A 21,933-nucleotide genomic window follows, 5' to 3' on the forward strand; every position below is an offset into this window, starting at 1 on the left:
GCAAGAAGAAACCGGTAATGGTGGAACTGACTTTGTCCTTGGAGACAAGGTATGCGCCTACGAGCGGAAGAAGATCGAGTATGCTGCAATCCATATAAATATACATTTGTGTACCGCAATTTGTATTCGTGATGACGATCTATCTGCTATCATTTCTAAAGAGGCATTTCTTTTTGCCTATCTGATCAAGTTGTTTTTAATACTACATGTACCTGGTTTCACTTCTTTATTTATAAAACAAAAGATAATACCTGTAATTATGCAAACCTTTAATTATAATAAGGACCAGTATATTTCTTTGGGAAAAAAGAATCAGTTTGTCTCAATCATCGGACATTTCATCATACTGAGAGATAGAAGTGTGAGCGTCGACGTAGTATTCCGTTGAAAACTGGACAGTACTATCCACACCATCTGTTGGCGCTGCAGACGGATTGTGCGATCCCGTGAATTCATGACCATCACCGCCAGTTGGAGCTGCAGACGGATTCTGCGAGCCTGTGAATTGATGACCATTACCGCCAGTTGGCGCTGCAGACGGAAATGAGCCTGTGAATTGATGACCATTACCGCCAGTTGGCGCTGCAGATGGAAATGAGCCTGTGAAAATCTGGCCAGTCACTGTTTCCGTCGTTGCCTTGACTGCAATTTCAATAAAACTATATAGCTAGTAGTCATCAATAATAGGGTATTATTTGCATAAAATGTCAACATTGGAACAAGTTCATTTTGAATCTGAATCTGAAATTTCGTTTCGATGAAGATGGAAAACAACATCTACGTCCTTGTTTGCACAGATGGAATAACAAATTTAAAAAGGACAATAAACAGCAGTATTACCAATGACACTTATCTTAATTTATTGGCATCCTCGATACTCCAGGAGTTCCGATCCCTTGCGATATCTACACCCCTGGACTATCTTATAGTAAAACGGGAGGCAACAGAACAGGTAATTCAGTCCTATGATGTACACCAAAAGAGCCGTATAACGGTACACTGTGATTGATTGTGTGGCTTTCAAGTTGAGCTTCGCTCTTTCTGTAGTTTCCAAAGAAAATGTTTGCATGCCTGTGATTGGTTCAGATTTATTTCCCTGAGCTACCTTCAGTTTTACTATGAGATAGTTCAGGGGTGTAGAGATCGTATGTGATGGGAACCCCTGGAGTATCGAGGCTGGCGGATGAGTTGGTGCATATACGTACAGTATTGGCAGATATAGGAATAGTGGATGCCTATTCCACTACAGCGGTAGTCGTGCCACCTTCCCAGAGCATCATCTAGGCGGATTTGAGCACAATCCTCAGAATCACTACTGGGAGCAAACAAGAATCCCCCGGTATGTTGTGGTCCCTCTCCTGGCTGCCAGTATGACCATGTCACCTCCCTACCTGGAATTAAGTTCCATGGGTCAATAAAATGAATTTGTATAACAAAAATTCATATAATGATCACAATTTACAATCAGAGAGCTTCTGTGCCAGGTTGAGTTTGATAGTTTGCAATCAGTTAGAAACGATTACCTTTGAAACCCTACCATGGATCGTAAGTAATTTTTACCTGAAACCCACATCCACTTCCGTTCTGTGTCATGGTCGGTAGCGCCAATCCACACCCCATGTCTGTCCCAGTTTAGAGCCCTCAAAGTCGTCAGGACAAAGTCCTGGGTACCCTGGTCACCGATCTCAACCAGATCTCCGCCGCGTGAGTTACAGTCTGTTCTGGCAGCATCCCACGTTCTCTCGGCGTGTATAAACTCCAAACAGAAGCCCCTGAACTCGTGAAGGTACTGGTTCCTGGTCAGGGTAGATGGACAGGACGATAAACTACTCTCAGTCCCACCTTCAATAGATATATCTTATTTACTTCGAGTATCATCTGACCTTAGTACCAGAATTTAGTAAACTCATATGCATATAGACCACAGGTACATAATTGTTCTGGGTCAGAGGAAAAAGGCTACTGTCAAACCCACATTGAAGACTCAAGCTCACAGAATCCTGCAGTCCCAGTACCAACCTCAATAGGACTGATTAGGGACTGATTTCTGATTAGGATTGCGGATGGACGGTCTTATTCCATCCTGCCCAATGCTTAGATAAGATATTATAATTCAGTCCCTAACCCTTATTCGTCATTTATTGTAAAAATGCTTCCCGCTTCGGTTTTTCATCGAGAAATTACTTTAGATCTGATAATGAAATTCAAATGACAAATTTTTGCAATTACTTGCGATATGTTTAAACACTAAACTGTATAAATTTCATCTTTGATATATCTACCAAATCTATTGCTATTGTATATATATTGAAAATTCTACATTTATAAAAGTATAGTGCGTTGCTAGGCTAGTTGTCATATCTTTTCCGCAATTTTCTTGTTGACGTGCCATTGGTAACAGATGTGTTTCAACAAAACTTCGCTTACCCAATAGAAGAAAAACAGCAAGGATAAAGATAGCGACCTTACAAAACACTTCCATCTTACGTGATACGTCCCTGCTGCACCAAGTGAACAGCGACACGGCGTTACAGAGTTATTAAATCTATATCTATGGAAGCCGACTGAGAGGAAAAATGGTGAGTTATCTCCCTTGGTTGAGATGTGACATTTTACGTCACATCATGCACACTCCAATACATTTTGATGAGTGATTTCAGCTAAGTCGCACAGTCAACCAGCTGGTCTTCGCGCTGTGGTGACAAAACGACAAAACGACAAAAAAAAAAAAAAAAAAAAAAAAAAAAAACACACACACGAAAAGGAAACGGTATAAAAAGCACATTCCAGTGTGATGTCACTATAAGATGTGGAATTGATTTTCACTCTTTATACATTTCGTACGTGACATAGGAGAGGATAGAGAATTGTCGAGAATTGGTATTTATGTAATTAGTTGGCGTTTGGAGACAATGACATTTTTTCCTAAACATATAGATGGTGTTTACACATCTACAAATAATACATTAGAGACAGTGATATGTAGATACAGATTAAGGTTGGATGGATAATGTGTACTAGTATATACAGATATTATTTCATTTACGTTAAACATGGATTGATTCTCTACCAATTTATAAAAAAAAAAAAAAAAAAACGATGGTAAAAATGAACTGGAACCGGCTTTATTGTTTTCGTGAAGATAGTGATACAAACATCATACCAGACGACCATTGTTCAAATTGAAATGATTGCCCTTTACTTTAGAGGTTTTACTAAACCCAGACAAACTGTAGAGAAGCATTTTACATGTGTTTGTTTGTAGGTTTACGAGAAAAATTATTGTTATTGGTTACCGATTACTGCACAATCGCACCTGTGTTGTAGAATATACCATTCATCTACAAATAGTAGGTCGTTCATGAGTTTGTTATAAAAGGGGTTCCGTATATTTACAGCTAAGCTTTTTGTATTGCCAACTCACGAATTTATGTCGTTTGAGTGACACGTAACTTATCATGCCAACACTCAAACACAATGTCATTTTTTAAATCAATATTGTAACTTAATTTCAGATGTAGACATCAAGTTTTCAAAACAAATACTTTTCTCTATAACCCCATTCATATACATGTAGTAGTAATTAGTGACGTCACAATGGCCAGTTAAGCTCCACCCACTGGTGAAATAATGATTTCTTCCTTATTTTCTAACCGATCCTTCAATGTCGTACACCAAAATGGAGATGGTATTATTCACTTTCCAATGATGTCTTCCAATATACGCTGACATTTCTGTGTCGATATTAAAAGGAAAAGATTTGAAACGAAGATAATATGTATGATATTTAAGACAAAAAGGCGAATGGTATGTCATTGTAATGTTCAGTATTCAGCGGTCAATATGTACATTTGTATCAGGACCATCCTCGATATTCCAGGGGTTCCGATCACTTACGATCTCTACACTCCTGGACTATCTCATAGTAAAATTGGATGCAACAGAATAGAACAGGTAATTTAGTCATTTGATGTACATCAAAAGAGTCGTATAACGGTACACTGTGGTTGACTGTGTGGCTTTGATGTTTGGCGTCGATCTCTCTCTGTAGTCTTCAAAGGAAATCATTGCTAGCCTGTGATTGGTCAAATGTTTTCCGCTGAGCTGCCTTCAATTTCACTATGAGATAGTCCAGGGGTGTAGAGATCGAAAGTGATCGTAACCCCTGGAGTATCGAGGATATATCAGGACAGGTACACAGAACTACAGGATAATATAAAGTGAACAATACAACTCCAAACTTACAACAGACATGTTTTATAAATGAATATTTTTGGAGGGTCTGAACTATTTGTTATTTGTCAGTAAAATGAAATTAAAAGACAGAAATCAATAACATACGGAAAAATAATATAGAAAAAATGACGCCGTGCTATGCAGGAATGATTCAGCATGGCTAAATACCTTTATTACTTGGTAACACAAGCTCAAGTATACGATCTACGATGTTTTTTTCTAAGATTTTTTTCCTAAGATAATTCAAATGATATGCATAAAAGGTATGTTTATCTTAAACGTGTACAATAAAAAAGGGTTGGAAGAAAATCATATTCACCTTGACCCATTGTATAGGATAAGATATCTTCCTAAAATATATACACATTTAATTCTATATAAAATATAGCTTGTACTCTGAAACTCACCAGAAGTATAAGCTCAATTAACTGGTAGTTGATACAATCTCACTGGCTGGCTATAAAAAAGTCTCTTTTCTCGGAGTTAAAAATATCATTCGTGAAGGTACTTTAAACCACAGGCGTCTGCATCTGGTTTTGGAAAAATAAGATATCCTACCCCGAGTATATAGGGTAGGTTATAATTATTATATTTTTATCAAACCAGAAGCAGACGCCTGTGGTTAAACCCTGAATCTTAAACGGGTCGCATCATTCTCTGGCGTCAACTACGTATATACCATCCTCGATACTCCAGGGGTTCCGATCACTTACGATCTCTACACCCCTGGACTATCTCATAGTGAAAATGAAGGCAGCTCAGCGGAAAACATTTGACCAATCACAGACCAGCAAATGTTTCCTTTGAAGACTACAGAGAGAGCGACGCCCAACTTCAAAGCCACACAGTCAACCACAGTGTACCGTTATACGGCTCTTTTGATATACATCAAACGACTCAATTACCTGTTCTGTTCTGTTGCCTCCATTTTTACTATGAGATAGTCCAGGGGTGTAGAGATCGTAAGTGATCGGAACCCCTGGAGTATCGAGGATGCGTATATACATACCAGATACACATCTAAAATGGGGAAATGTGTACATCTATACACAGATTTCGCCGTAACTATTCAAACATCTATACAACTGTAGGAATTACTTGGTGAAATTAAGAGATAGATGTCATTTTGTCCGTAATTTCAAATAGCTAGCGATGTCTGAACCATCTCAGCAGTACGGAAAGCTCTTCTGGTAACTATCCCTTTCGTGTCCCAAGAAGAGACTTTTTATAGCCTACCAATGAGATAGCAGCGAAGGCCTCGCTCATGCATATCATATCGACAAAAGACACAATGAATTTTAATTAGACGATTGTCAAGAATCTAGAATAATGTGTGTGCAAAAGAGGCTTCAATCGTCTTAGTGACGGCGCTTGGATGGTTTTGAAAAGAAAATTATCGCGCATTCCAATGGTTGTGGTGGTAACCGTTTTTATGAAGATGTGCTAGAAATGTGTTTTTATAGCCGCTAAAGCTAGGCGGGGTAGAACTTTTGATTCCAAGAGCTTTCCACCCTTTTCGTATATAGTACTAGTCTATGTGTATGTAGAATATGATAATTTATCTAGACCCCTAAAACACCTAACTATGGTCTTAGGGCACTCTGGTGGCTCTATAATTATATACTTCTCAGATCCATGTGTTTAAAAAATATAGATGTCAACACATATTGTAAGTGTCCATTTGTTCTAGGTGAGATGGTAAACCACATGCTATTACCGTGATTGTGACCTATATTAAAAATAACTTTTACTAGCTATATATAGCTCTCTCTTCGTTGTATGAAGCTCTAAAGCAACATTTTTGGTTTATGAAGAAAAGGATGAAATGGTATTTTAGTCATCAAACAGTTGAAGTCAGAAGTTACCATGGTTAACTAAAATAAAACAGAACAAAAATATTCCAAACTGCAGTTTATTCCTGCTGGTACACTTAACGATGTAACATACTCGGTGATAAAGCTGTACATACATCATCATACAGATCACATGATTCAGTTGCCATGGCAACAGCCGAACATGAAAGTATATATTAATTGTTTCAACAATTGGGAACTATCTAATAATAGTTATGATGACAGTAATAATTAAATATCACAATCAGATACATAAAACATCACCTTAACATATAATAACAAAGTTGTATTGCACGTAGCCTCGTCTTACATATATACTGCCAGTGAATCTTTTTGTTTCAAAAGTGAAAAATCATGGCCACAGAACCGTTACTAATTTACACGAGAGTCAGTGACAGAAAAATGTTTTGAGTCTCTCCTTCAAACACTTGTTTCACTAGACAGTAAAATACCGTTATTCGTTTCTTAGTTATATGGAACATTTTTATGCGGTCATATTGACAAATCTTATACACTGAACATATCAAAATAGGTTTCAGTTTTAGCTCCTTCTTTTTTGCATTATCTCAAAACATTATATTCTATAAACGGCTTTGGCCTACAGGCTACAATCTATATATAGACCTAGAGACCTATATTTTGTGAGATGTACAGATATCCCTGCTGGCTAGCAGTTCAAGTGTGTGATAGAGATATTTTGGAATCCTTCTACTGATGAGAACATTTTGATATGCTGTCTATGGAATGACTGACCAACATTTCTGGGTCAAAGGTTATATCAATTCAAATGAAGGGTCAAAGGTTACATGGTATGAGATGTGGGAGTCAAATGTTACAGTATATCATTTGAAATGGGGTTAAAGGTTACACAGGATGAGATGTGTTACACTGGACGAGATGTGAGGGTCAAACATAACGTGGAATGAGATGTGGGGTTCAAAGGTTATATTCAATGACATGTAGAGGTCAAAGGTTGGTAACAAGGAAAATTGTGAAACAGATCAACAACCATACTGTGACAACTACCCACAATGATTCTGTCATAATGGTCAGCTTCTCCACCAGTACATCTTGCAATACAGATAATTCAATGTTGTCCAAAATAAAACAGACCTTTTAGGATTATAAGCAGTAAGAGGAACGTTCTTTCATTAAGGAATCAACCAGGCTTCTAAAGATGACCAGCTCTTATACAGTGAAACAGAAAAAAGGATTCAAAAGGTAAAATGTGAAATTACGAAAATTATTTTTTTTTTTAAAAAGAAAAACCTATTGTTACTGTTAATGCCATTTCCCTGCATTTTTGGAATTACAAACTCAATTCCTACATCATGATGAGTAAAGATTCATCACGCAGACATTCTAATGTCCTCTTCAAGACAACATTTTATCTTCAGGATATTTCAATCAAGAAACCAAATCCCAAACTTCTCTTATTTGAATATTCTGGCGATTTGCATTTTTTCTTCTTGAAAAGAATTTTTGCTCTGGATTTTACATCATCAAATGATGATTACAGTGTTTTGGGATTTTATTAACTACATGCATATATATATATATCTACATATACACTCATCACGATTGTGGATTTGTAGGAAAACAAATTCTACTGAACAATACTGAGTGGCAAGCAAAGCATTAAACACACTTACATGGTCATCAAATCAACATGACATGGGAAATAAGCTAATCTTCATATAATCTTAACTACATTCCCTGCTGGCAACTTAATAACAGGTACACGGTACTTAAAATGCCATGATTTAAGACCAATAAAGGGTCTTAGAGGAAAAAGCAGCGCCTGTACTGTGTGATTGTTATCTCTACAAAGACTAGAAGGAGCAAACTATATCCAAGATTGAGGTATTATTGAACGTAAACTAAAAAGGAGGATAGAAAAATAAAAAAAATCTATAACATAATCAAGTTCTACATCATACAACCATATATCTCAGGTAATTCCTTGTTCTCAAAAAGCACAATTGACACTATCATTTGTAAACTGTGATAAATCATCAGTCAGTATCATGTAAATTTATAGTGGAAGGAATATGACTAAAACACAAAAAGACATACTAGTTTGTTACTCAGAGTTATCTACCCTTGTTAACACCTAAGAGTAGATAACTCCATATTTTAAAATCACACAAATTTTATTTTTATTTGAAATACAGAGAAACCATGATGTTACCTCATGTTTCTACAAATGAAACTTCTTCAGTTCACCTACAGAATCTTAATAAACAACTGAGTTACGTGTAATTTTTGACTATCATTGATCTCACTCAGGCCAATAATGTAATGATAACAGGATTTAACCATATTTCCATGATGTTTCCCATAACCTACATACAAAGTACAGCATGCAAGGTTTGTTGTTTAATTGGTTTAAATAATCATACAACATTTTTCCTTTTAAACTTAAGGATGAAAAAAAAATGTACCAGCAAACACTATCTTGGCACAACCTTTATCAACAATTTTGAGAAACAAGTCACATAAACACAAAATCTTAAAGGCATATTAAAGATAAAAAAGGAAATAAATAAACTCTGGAATCCATTAACAACATAATAAATAGAATAATTATAAATAAAGCACTTTTACATAAAAATCTCAACAGTCAGTGTTATAAGGTATCAGAAACTGTTACAATGAAATACTGTTTGATAACTGATGTTATTTTATGATACAGATGACATATATTTGTGTAGCCTTGTTGTTATAGTCTACATTTTTTCCTTTTTGATTTAAACATATTTCATTGTGTAATTTTATATACAATGGGATTGGGCACAAGTTTTCCAACTTATATGAAGCCCCCTCCCTTTTTTCCCCCTGGGTTCTCATTGTTTAAATAACTGAATGAACGACACAGCAGAAAGATGAAGGATGTTTGAAAGGTCAACATTAATCTGTATCTATTACAGGGACACTGACCTGTCAAGTTTAGAGGGAAGTTAAAAGTGGTCCAAAACTTACCACTATGTACCATGATAAAGGTATAACTAATAATATCCTTTTAGTACAAAAAGACTAATGTATCATTAAAAACAAAACATTATTTAAAGATTGCTCCGATGTTTTCTAAACTACTACACTTGGATTTCAATTTTAGCTGCAAAATTGTAATTAAAAGCAACGATAATTGAATGCATATAATGATACAGCAGATTTGATGATTTAAATTTTGTCATTTCCACAAAGAAAGTCAATCAGACAACAGGTAGAAAGCCTACACAAGTTCTGTCCAACTTACATATATCAGTGTCTTAAGTGAACAGATTTCAAATTATTAAAATAAACTGCATTTTTTAAGGGATGAAAATTTTTCCTTGTCTAAAGTTGTTGATGTTGACTAATTAGAGGGACAATTTAGTGAACTTACATTTTTTAAAGTTCTTTTAAAAATATAGTGAGACCATTTGAGAATGCTATATTCAAATACGGTCTGTTTTGTGTAATTTTTCTTCAAATTTAAGATGACATTAAAGAAATTTTGTTTAGTGATCATAAGTCAGTTATGTGTACAGCGAACTCTTATACACACATTAAGACCAAGGACTTGTTTTTGAAATTAATCAACCATTTTTTTCTTCTTCTTATTTTGATTCCCTACATAAGATTTTATTGTTTAAGCATTTTTAATCACATTTTCTCAAACCCCAATATTTTGTAAGTTCCTAAGAGTACTTTATAAGGATGCTGTAAAGTCTGTTTTATCATTACTGTATACAATGTAGGTATAATCTAAACATAAATTGGAGTGTACATTGTATTTGAAACCTTACATTCAATTCAGAATAAATCAATTCATGTTAATCTTTACAGGAAAAAACCATACAGAACATTTACATGAAATCATTAAGGCTGAATAAATATACAATGTGATACATTTATTACTTTGATGGAAAATTCCATTGAAAAATATAAAAAATAATATATTTCTGCAAAAAAGAATAAGCTGAGTATTCACAACACATATAAGTAAAATACATTCTGATCTATCAGTTACTTCCCTTTGTTCCACTTCGACATGACAGGTAGATCAGAATATGGAGTGAATCCAAAAGGATACATTCCCTTTAGTGTGAAACAAAAATGTTGGCTAAGCTTACCATTGCGTAATCTGTAGCTATATACACACGAACATGTACAACTAGCTCACTATGACTTTTGTAGCAAAAATATTATACAAACACAAAAAAACTATTGTGTAACGATAAATTAGTATTCATTATATACAATTTTTGGTGAAATATCTGGAGGAATTGACGACAAAAATGATGCAATAGATTAATTTTATAATTAATGTACATGTACATTAATCTTATAATTAATGTATATGAAATGATGAACCGGTATGAAATTTGAAAAGAATTAAAATAATATCTCATATTACATATTCATAAATATCAAATATCTATGATAAAGAGAGGAAAACGCTTAAAAATTAAAACAGAGAGATCAACATTTACATTTCCTTTGGTTTAACATTTCTGAAAGGAGCTCTCTCATTTTTCTTGTGATCCTAAAACGATTTCTTCATAGTACTTTGTATTTTTTTAATTAATTATCTCCCTTCTATAAGATTACCAATCCTTATACCTGTATAACTGTCATTATGAGAAGTAGAGACTTTTGTTAACTTTGATATCAAAGACATCATTTAACTACTCTCCAACTTCTGAAGTCTGGATTGACATACTTTATACAACAAATTTACACAATTTATTTCACTGATTTCAATCCAAAATATATATAAATAGTAATCAGACTATTCAGTGTAGAATCCTATACAAGTCAAACTTCAAAATCTGATGTGAAAATAACTGGATCAGAACTCTCTAATATAGAGAATAAAAAAACATCTATCTATTAGGGAATTAAACAGGGGGCAAATTTTAAATCATGCATCTTTTTACCCTTTGAGTGAACCTTCATTTTTAGGAGTCAAATTAAACATGTTAAAATATACAAAGAAACACGCATGATTGATTTTAATCATAAGCTAAACATTTGTCTTACATAGGCAATCACATACTACAGCGATAGGAATAAAGATATTTCTTAAAGAGATTGTCAAAATCTCTCAAATACCCACACAATATAAAATAAGGGAAAATTTCATATCTAGTATATCAGAATATTTATCAATAAATTGGAATTAGTTTCAAATTAATATCAATCATAGGAATGTTTTACATATCTCAGCATCTTATATCGGTTTTTTTCCCCAAATATTCCCAATAACGCTGTATACCTATTCAAGACAGATTATTATGATTTCGGTAAAGTCAATTGAACTATTTGGAAAACAGATTGGGCATGAAAACTTTCTTCAACACCTAATCTATGTAGTACTTGTTCGGAAGTTAAATTTTCCCCTCAAAGACACAGCAATATGATTGAAACTCTAAGTATTCAATAAAATGAACAATTTTAAGTCATGTTTCTTTTGGTTATACATGTAGCAGTAAAACTTATTTTGTGTGTAACAGTAATGAGTTCCTATCACAATTTCACGAATAAGTTCTTATCACATAATGTAATGGATATTTATCAATTAGCACATATATCAATTATGAAGATGAATTTTGATATAATTCATTCTTATGATGTAACTTATGTATATACAAACTACATTAAAGGTCTGTATTGCTATACTTTCGCTCAATTAACATTTTGTCATATATATCGAGGCCTTAAAGTCGGAAGAGTCACTGAATTCTGAGAATTGTATCTAAATAAAATTGTTATCATAACTGACCCCTATCACCTTGAAGTCTAATTACCTTTCTCTAATTACCAATGACAAGAAAATAAAATCTTGCAATAGAACACTTTGTCACTTATTTGGTAATTGTATGTAAACAAAATAAATATCTACTGAGGTTTTAAATGTGACCTGTTTTGAGTTTTATACAAATCCTGTAAGAATATTATTTGAACACAAATGGCATGCACTATGCCTATCTACAGTAATGAGACAGACTAGACTGGTTTACATATGACTCGACGGTGATCACATTTAATGTGCTTATAGTCGTCACAACATATCACACAAAAGCTTCTGAAATCATCTTAAAGATTGGAACATCATTTCTTTGTCTTTTTGGTATTTGTTTACCTACTCTTGTAAGCAGTTATTAACATTTAACATTTGTTTACAAGAGAAACACTATCTTATGAGAAACTGTGTAACTCGCTTCCTCCATATAGCTAATGATGTAACCATTAGTAACCGCTAACAAGAGGAGATAACTCTTAACAACAAAAAGACGTTATTTTGTACCATAAACTCAATGGCTGAGATATCTATCTTCCACTTGTAAATGATAGAACACATTATCAATATTTAGCAGAAGGGGAGGTAACTCCACAAAAAATATTTTGAATATACATACATAGGATCACATAATTTCACAATATAATCACTTTGCATGATGGGTAAATGTAAATGACAAATCTAAATCTAGTACCTATTCATTTCATGAATTATACATTATATATAACAAGCTCTCTCATTGGCCATTTACATTCATTCAAGTCATTGGTTGACTATTCGTTTACTAAAGATTGAATCGAATCAAAAGTTAAAACAATGTATCCAAAACTTATTTCAAAAGGAATTCAGCCAGTTCAGAAATTCAAACAGCTACTTGAAATTCTTTCTTTACAGAATTTGAATATTTTGACTTTTAAATCATAAATATTTGTTTTAATAATACAGAAGCTATATATTTTACCAAAGTATTACAGTTCATGTATCACACTTAAAATTCAGCTAAATGCCATCAGATCACTCGCTCAAATCTCCCGTCCTCTCATCCGTCTGTATGTAACTATATCTGTACTGGCTGTTTACGTCTAGAAAGTGTAGACCTACAAAACAACAAATAATATGTATTGTGAGTTACAAACATCAAAAGCAAAAAAAAAAAAAAAAAAAACAGAAAATTTTTAATCAAAACTTTCCTCAAATTCCCCTCATTAAATTTCAAGAAAATGAAAACCATTTGTAAAAGTTTAAGTTTCACAAACAGTTGAATTCCTAAACTTCGAATTTTCCTTAACTTCTGTAATACTTTCCTATTGAGAATTTTATGTTAAGGAATGTTCATGAAACTGGGCCTAGCTTATAGAAATTATACAAAAAGTAGCATAGATCCAATAGGAAAGAAACAGAACAAATCATAGATAGACATATACCTGGTTAGCAAATAGAATACATATGATACTGATGAATAAATCATTACACATTGTTGTTATCTTCAAGCTTCCATATCAACTGTGAAAGCAACAAAAAAATTGACAAATTGACACTATGAACATTTCATATCATTCAGTAATCAATTCCTTACATGGCTACTAAATTTCTATTCTAAATTTCCATTTTAAAACAAGTTCATGAAAATTAAATTGGGCAGATTTATTGGCCAAATAAATTCCAAGCTATCTAGCCCGTGGATAATTACCTGATCTGGCCAGCCAGAAGTGGGTTGATAGCGTAAAGCCAATCATGGAAGTCTTTCTCATCCAGAGTCTGCATCAGGAACCCGCGGTACTTTGTTAGCACTGAGAATGTGTTACGGGCCTAAAACAGAACCAGAATAAAAATGGTGAGTTGCAGAGCTTACATTGAAAACTATACCTTTTCTAGTTAACAAAACGTGCAGTAGGCCTAAATCAAACCTTTCATAGTTAACAAAATGTGCAGTAGGCCTAAATCAAACCTTTCCTAGTTAACAAAATGTGCAGTAGGCCTAAATCAAACCTTTCCTAGTTAACAAAATGTGCAGTAGGCCTAAATCAAACCTTTCATAGTTAACAAAATGTGCAGTAGGCCTAAATCAAACCTTTCCTAGTTAACAAAATGTGCAGTAGGCCTAAATCAAACCTTTCCTAGTTAACAAAATGTGTAGGAGGCCTAAATCAAACCTTTCCTAGTTAACAAAATGTGCAGTAGGCCTAAATTAAACCTTTCCTAGTTAACAAAATGTGCAGTAGGCCTAAATTAAACCTTTCATAGTTAACAAAATGTGCAGTAGGCCTAAATCAAACCTTTCCTAGTTAACAAAATGTGCAGTAGGCCTAAATCAAACCTTTCCTAGTTAACAAAATGTGCAGTAGGCCTAAATTAAACCTTTCATAGTTAACAAAAGTGCAGTAGGCCTACATCAAATAGTTATAATAAAAATACTTTCACCAAGTACAAAGACTGATGATTAAAAAACAAGATCCCACCACCACAGGATGGACCTTCTTGGTGAATGTTAGCGTCCCCTTACCTTGAGCAGAGCTTGTTGATCCTCACTGTAGTCTATCTGTGACGTAGCCAAGTTTATAATGCCACGCTCCACTGGATCCTTCTCAGAATTATAAATATACACATAGGGACGCCTCACAACCTGGAAACAGAATTTCATACAATTAGTGATATTATCCCGAAAACTTCAGGAATAAGACTGAATTTCATACAATCAGTGATAATACCCAGGAATAAGAATGATATCCATTTGGTCTGATATAGAATCCTGTTTTAATTGTAACATAATTAACCAGAGCTTACCACAATTTAGCTACATACTAACAAACAAAATTTCACCATAAAGTTTGTTAGTCACCACTGAGAAGTTGAGTGCCAAAATATGATCCCATTATATAATTATCTTTGATCTATCTTAAATGATACAGGGTTCTCTATAAAACAATGTGAATTATCTCAGGGTTTGCGGTTTCCTCCAACTCACTTCCACTACGGTCAACACTGGAAATAAACTTACCACCCATCGTTTGACCCAGCCACTGTGGTCAACACTGGAAATAAACTTACCACCCATCGTTTGACCCAGCCACTGTGGTCAAAACTGCAAATAAACTTACCACCCATCGTTTGACCCAGCCACTGTGGTCAACATTGGAAATAAACTTACCACCCATCGTTTGACCCAGCCACTGTGGTCAACACTGGAAATAAACTGACCACCCATCGTTTGACCCAGCCACTGTGGTCAAAACTGCAAATAAACTTACCACCCATCGTTTGACCCAGCCACTGTGGTCAAAACTGCAAATAAACTTACCACCCATCGTTTGACCCAGCCACTGTGCTTCTCCTCCAGGAAGTTGAGATAGCCCTTCCTAGACACGACGGGACTGACGCGTACCTCCTCTATATGTGGAATGTAAATGTTACTGTCGAGATTGAGACTCATCGATTTGATTGGTAGAGACAACTTCCTGTCTGTTGTGGAATCCTGGGAAGTGCTTGAGTTTGTAGACAGACTTTCGCATGATTTTGACAATTGGATTGAGTTGTTGTTTGTGGATTGTTTACTGAAGGAAAAAATAAATCATTATGGTCTGTAAACATCAATAAAGTGGATTTGGAAAGCAGGGGGAATAACTCTACATTACTATCAGAACTAATGGCCATATCTGTTTGCAACTATTTTTAACAAGAAACATATAGCTCTGTAGCAATTGTTTTTGTGTTAATGTATACATGTAATTGGATATACAATAAATATTGGAGAAATAGTCAGATTTCTAAACCAGTTATTTTTTAGAAGACATTACGATGCCTGTCAAACTATTCATGGCTCCAATACTAGACCTCAATATCTTTATAGAGATAAGGTGGTCTTTAGAAAAATGTAATTCTTCTGTTTTTCTGATGTTTCTTACCTGAACAGTTCTGATGCTGATGACGTAGACATACTAGTTGTCATGGAGTCTGTAATGCCGTCACTATCCTCAGATGTACTGGTAGTGTTTGTACTGGCTACAGAATCTAACATCACAGTTGGTGTCTACAGAGAAATTAAAAACAAATTAAACATTCCACAACCAAACATATTACATGTCTACAGAGAAATTAAAAACAAATTAAACATTCCAGAAGCAAAAATATTACATACATGTATGTACAGATTACACTTTTGATTTTTAAAAAAAATTAAAGTTTATTCTCTGTATTGGAATTTTGAATTTAAGCAATGTGTTTTCAATATAAATAATTATAATACTAGATTATCTCCTCTTGGTTTGGTAAGATCACAGATACCAAATCATATATCTATAAACAAATGTTCTATTACTCTCATGTTTTCAGCATAAATTCATTTCTTTATCTAGCACGACATTTTTTTTAATATTTCATCATTATATAATATGACAAAGTAATCAAACAAAATTTCTCACAGTATAGTGTTTGATTATGATGCAATTTGTTTTTTTCTACCTAAAAAATCCCCTTTGCCAAGTTGCAGATTCAAATTAATTTATTTGATAATAATCTGGCATTACTTTATCTTTTACATTTTACAAATTGTAATGGTAAAATACCAGTAATCATGTAGAATTTCTGATAGTTCATCTTTACAATATTCCATACCTTAATGGGTGGTGGTGACAAGGGTACTCGTCCGTGGATCATTAGCTTCAGACATTTTGCAATCAGCTCCTTCTCAGGATCCCCATTAGTTTCAAAATTAAATAGAGCCTCTCGCTTGCTCAACTTTTTGCCCTTTTCACTCTCATCCACCTTTTCCCACTTCTCGATGAGTTTTTCATCTGTCATGTTATCGAGTTTGTCCGGCGTCGGTGGTTGAATCTTTTCGTCGAGCTTAATCTCTTCCTGCTGCCTCGCCTTTGCTGACTTATTCGACGCTTCCTTGTCCAATTTACTCAACTCATGCGTTTTGTTTTGTTCAGCAAGTTTTTCCCGAAGTAACAACACATGGCGTGACTTCTCCACAAGCTCAAGACGCGTGAGTTTCTCTAACTCCCATTGGTGGTCAAAGATCAGGGAGTCACCACGAGGACGCCATCCGTTCAGATTCTCCTCTCCTCGAACGTACGTTGATGAGGTATCCAAAACACGACGCTGGCGTCTTTGTACACCTAAAAATAGAAAGAAGGAATTAGAGCTATTCTCATCAATGCAAAAATCATAATTTGATAATCTCCAAAACTTAAATGATATTTACCCAAACATAACTCATGAAATTAATTTAGCTTTACAGATAACCAATCAAACTAGTCAAGGTTTCATCAAAAAGTCTTTTAAAATATTGATATTATTAATTTCTTTATACACTGTATATCAAAGTCAATGCAGCATGAAACTGATCACTTTTCATGAATGCATCATTCGCATTTTACTTTATATTTTACCTATTCTACTATCTATCTTAGACTATAACAATATTCATACTATAGCTTTATGCTATATCTAATAAGAATGTATTGTATTTGCTGAGTGTGGATGGGAATTGGGAGAGGGTGGGGTGAGGTGTGGGGTAGTGGTTAAGTGTTGGAGGGATGAGGGGGGATGGGGGGGGGGGGGGGGGTGGGGTGGTGGTTCGGTGTTGGAGGGATAAAGAATGTTGAAATATTTGATTTCATGGGTTGAAATACAAATGATTCTGAGGGAAGAGAAGCTGCATTCTGAGGGGAGTAACTCTACCGTCAATCTGGTCAAAGATTATTGTATACCTGAAGGACCAATATTCGTCAGGGTAATCAATCATCTCGGATATCAAAAAAACAGCGACAAATAAAATGTACCAATTCTATCAACACAAATATATATTTTTTTGTCTTACTTGTGCAACAAGTTGTCTATCAATTCGTTATTTATCTATCGCGGTACGGAAGATTTCTACCTGCCAGTTGCTGCATGGGTGATGGCCGACACAATAGGGACCTATTTTTGTCAGGGGGGCTGTTTGGCTTATTATGAAAATTGAGGTCATTCCAAATAAATATTGAGCAGCAGGCATTTCTGAAGTCGTGTTTAAGCTGAAAATTTCTTGATACACTTGTAAATTATGAAATCAGTAAAGATTGACCAGGCTATATATCATGCAGAATGTCATCCATACAAGTCTAAAAAACACAAATTGATCCATTCCAGCTGAATCTGATGAAGAGGGTGTCAATGTGATTGTTGGAAGGATGATAGGGTTATATGTAAAGTGAGAGGATACCATTAGTTGTGAGCTGAAGGATATATTTGTATGATTCAGTGATATCAGGTTATTTATTAGGTGTGTTAATATAGTCATTTGTAGGGTATGGACAGATATCACAATTCAGGAAAAAGGGTGCCAGGAAAAAGGTCAAGGGTCGATTCCAAAGGTACAGTAGAAAAAAGGTCATTCTAAGGTGCTGGGATAAGCATTCTAGTGGTCATTCATTTAAGGGTGCTGGATACTAAGTCAGGTCAGGCGTGCTTAAGGTGAGTATCAGTGGGATAAAAGGTCATTCTAAAGTCATTCAAGGGTTCAGTGAGAATAAAAGGTCATTCTTAGGGTGCTGGGATACAAGGTCATTTAGTGTACAGTGAGAAAATAAGGTCATTCCTAAAGGGTGCTGGGATAAAAGGTCATTCCTAAAGGGTGCTGGGATAAAAGGTCAATCTTAGGGTGCAGGGATAAAAGGTCATTCCTAAAGGTGCTGGGTAAAGACAACACAAACACAACACAATACCTGGACTACCTGAATCGGACGCCCGCCTCAGATACAGCTCATAGATCCCGCTCACGCGGTTACTATCCTGGTTCTTTGAGCCACCAAACAAGTTCCTCAGCGTCCTGAAACGAGGGCTAAGTTAGACACAGAATGTTAAGTACAAACTCTGGTAGGGTGATCAAGGCTATGAGGCACAGGTCAAGTGTTACAACCTCCATCATTGATCTTTCCCAGCATGCATCAGGAGATTACACAGCAAGCAAAGCCACAATATGCAGGTTTCCAGATTACTCAGGCTTAGATGTCTACAGAAGTTTTATTATTGTTTAACACTGAAAAAGTCTGTCAGATACTCATAGACAGGAAGACCACTCATTTACAAAACTCTATGTGCTCCATTTCTTTCTATAGCAGACGGCATAAACATCTCAACTGAAAAGGTTTTGTTTAAATTGACAGAAGTGGCTATGCTGTCTTGTTTTGGTTAAAACTGAGCCTCCGTGCTAAGGAAAGCTAAATATAAACTAGAAAAAGGCTAAATCAGAGTTTTAAATTTCAGGAATTGATGGAACATTTTCCATAAAATGGTAAAATTAGCCGGTACAACAAGACTTAATATAATTCATGGACATGTGGAACATATTCCATCTTGCATGGAAGTAAATTCTGAGTAGAACCTTTTATCTAGGAAAATGTCTTGTTTCATACTGTTCTAACAAACGGATATCAAGTACCAGAAATTTAGCTAGCTCATTTACCACTAAGGTAGGAAATTGTGAATGGCTTCATGGAAACTAGAGAAACAATGGAGACCACCTATGTGGTCAGACAGGTGACCTCCTAATTTGAATTGAACCCTGACAGCTGCACAGAAAGGGAGACATTACCATGGTACCACCTGACTATACACAAGTCCTTTAAAGGGAGATAAACACACAGCCAGCAAGCACACAATACCAAATACAATCAATGTCAGTATGACCTGCTATCTCAGCATTGTAAAATCAGCCAGTTATAAAGAACTTTGGTCAGATATTATAAAACAGATTCATCTTACTTTATAAGCACATCACGTTTTTGTTTCCCCATCTTATTAAACCCTGACTACACATAACGGGCTCCTATTTGTCTAAAGTTTGAAAAGTACATAAGAAATTATGAAATGAATCAAGTTAAACAAATTTTGATAACAGATTTCCTATAAAGTAACAAAATATAATGGTACAGTTAATTAATTTGAAAGCTTTAATTGTATTGTTAATTGCTGTTTAATTATAATTGATCAATGAAATGATCTATTGCATGCTGGGAAGGATAAATGATGTTTGTTGCACACAAGAAAGGCACTGCACACGGAATTCACAAAAAACAATACAGGCATTTTAAAACATCGTTACAGTCGTGCCATGGATTTTAATATTTACAGCAAATCAACATCTGCAAATGTGAGACACAACATTTAGACTAAAGCATTGAATGACATCTCTTACACATAAAGCATGTTCATTTAGACATGTGTATTTAAGACTGAATATTGAGTCCTTTTTGAAGGTTAACGTTTCTGGTTTTAACCAAAGCAAAATGATATAAAATATATTTTTAATTACCAAGTCAAATGCAATTTTCATTACATGTGCAATATCTTAAAGCTAGTGAATATTCAAACAATAACAAAAAAACCCATTAAATTGATATCTAGCAGTGTGATAGAATGAAGGTTTTTATCAATAGCAGTGTATCAATGTAACAGATAGAGAGTTAAGAAGACTTTAATCGAATATTTATTAACATTTTTTGGAATTTTGATACAATTTCTTCACCAAGACATTTTAAAAAGTACTGAAAAGCGAGATATAGTAATGGACCTTTTAAATTAAATTATCAGCTGAAAGAAAAATGGCCTTGACATTTACAAGTGACCTTCTATGCGGATGACCTTGACCTACATACCTTGATGTGGAGATCTTTGTGTCCCTCGAGTGTACAATCACGCACAGGTCCTTGGTGATACAGGCAGGCTGGTCACAGTTCTCAACCTCTATATAGGCAGACAACGTCATATACACACGCTCTCCCGACGACGTCATGCGGTTCAGAAGGTGCGAGTTGTGGAGAGAGCTATCCCATGCTGCCTCAAAGCGGAAATATATTCTGCAAAATAATTATGTATATTGACTGAAATGTATCTTAATTTATTTTCTTTAAAATCCTTCCTTGAAAATTTGTAAAACATATTAAAATAAAAGATCAATTTGAAACTGTTGCAAAATAAAGCAGTACCATATTTTCCGGCTGATAAGTTGAGACGTATACTTCAGAAAATGCATTAATAAATTAAGCAATGCTTAATAAGTAAATCAATATTTCTTGACTGCTAATCTATTAACAACGTAACAACGATAATTGATATTTTTGTTCTATATTACCTATCATCTCCTGGGTACTGTATGTAGGAGGCGGGGAATAGACTCAGCGACAGAACGGTCGTCTCCATGTCAGAATCTCTGTACTCTGGTGTTGTTCTTATACGACCTGTAGAATTCAAAATCAATAGCACCTTCATCCTAAATGTTTCTCACAACAACATTTTTGTTCATCTAACATTTCTGTATATTCTTTTTAGTTTGCACTAGAAATGTTTTTTTATGACATAACTTTCCATCTTTGTCTAAATTTGGATAATTTTTTTTAACAAAATTGGAAATCAAATCTGGACGGTGCTATCATAGTGTTCTTTATAGCCTTACCATATTTCACCTTTCCTCCACAACCCAAACCTAATTTCTCCTTATATGTCTATATATATTGCTTCATATGGGACAAGGAAGTAATTCCAACCATGTGGACAAACCAAAATCGTCAAATTTTCAAAGCAATCTGCTCCTTTATCAAGACAAACAAAACGAACACGATTACATATAGGATATGAACAGTAATGCGGGACAAAGTAGACAAATATTTAACTATAGAACACAATGGAGCGCAATTTACCCTTCGGCAAGTGGCAGCCGAAGGCAGGAGCTACAAAAATATATCCATGCTGTTCGGCAGAACTCTAAAATATGAGCGATGACTGGAAAGCGTGCCACGTGTGATGTCAAATGTGTGGCTAAATTAACAGATCAACCCAATACACATACCAACAACGAGTTCCTTGACATCCTTCCAGATGAGATCCGTTTCTGGACTTTGGTCCTGCATGATGGTGATGGCGATCCGTCTCTGTATGCCCTGGTGTAACATGTAGGTCCCCATGCAGGGCTGGTCGTCACTGTGGTCCACCACAGCTGGCACATACCTATCACCACAAGTATAATAAACTTATAGGTTTTAAAAAATTTCTATATATGTGCAAAAATAGCGT

The 21,933-nt window shown here is 34.9% G+C and overlaps 2 protein-coding genes across 2 annotated transcripts in view; both read right to left on the reverse strand.

Moving 5' to 3' along the window:
* Window positions 1-252: 252 nt before the first annotated feature.
* On the reverse strand, window positions 253-2,563 carry LOC138314932 (lithostathine-1-beta-like). Its single transcript, XM_069255577.1, has 4 exons — window positions 2,428-2,563; window positions 1,561-1,842; window positions 1,206-1,391; window positions 253-642 (listed from the first exon to the last, which is right to left on the reverse strand). Exons 1-4 carry the CDS (start codon window positions 2,480-2,482, stop codon window positions 323-325), a joined length of 843 nt encoding a protein of 280 aa, XP_069111678.1. The 5' UTR covers window positions 2,483-2,563; the 3' UTR covers window positions 253-322.
* Window positions 2,564-6,134: 3,571 nt separating this feature from the next.
* Window positions 6,135-21,933, reverse strand: part of LOC138314938 (kinesin-like protein unc-104) — a 66,531-nt gene continuing 50,732 nt past the window's right edge. The window contains 10 exon segments of the mRNA XM_069255591.1: window positions 6,135-12,974; window positions 13,568-13,686; window positions 14,381-14,500; window positions 15,176-15,428; window positions 15,780-15,904; window positions 16,489-16,997; window positions 18,588-18,691; window positions 20,520-20,720; window positions 20,996-21,101; window positions 21,710-21,867. Coding sequence (XP_069111692.1) covers window positions 12,935-12,974; window positions 13,568-13,686; window positions 14,381-14,500; window positions 15,176-15,428; window positions 15,780-15,904; window positions 16,489-16,997; window positions 18,588-18,691; window positions 20,520-20,720; window positions 20,996-21,101; window positions 21,710-21,867 — 1,735 coding nt within the window. The 3' untranslated portion in view covers window positions 6,135-12,934.

The sequence above is a fragment of the Argopecten irradians genome, chromosome 1 (genome assembly GCF_041381155.1).
Source record: "Argopecten irradians isolate NY chromosome 1, Ai_NY, whole genome shotgun sequence".
NCBI classification, from domain to species: domain Eukaryota; kingdom Metazoa; phylum Mollusca; class Bivalvia; order Pectinida; family Pectinidae; genus Argopecten; species Argopecten irradians.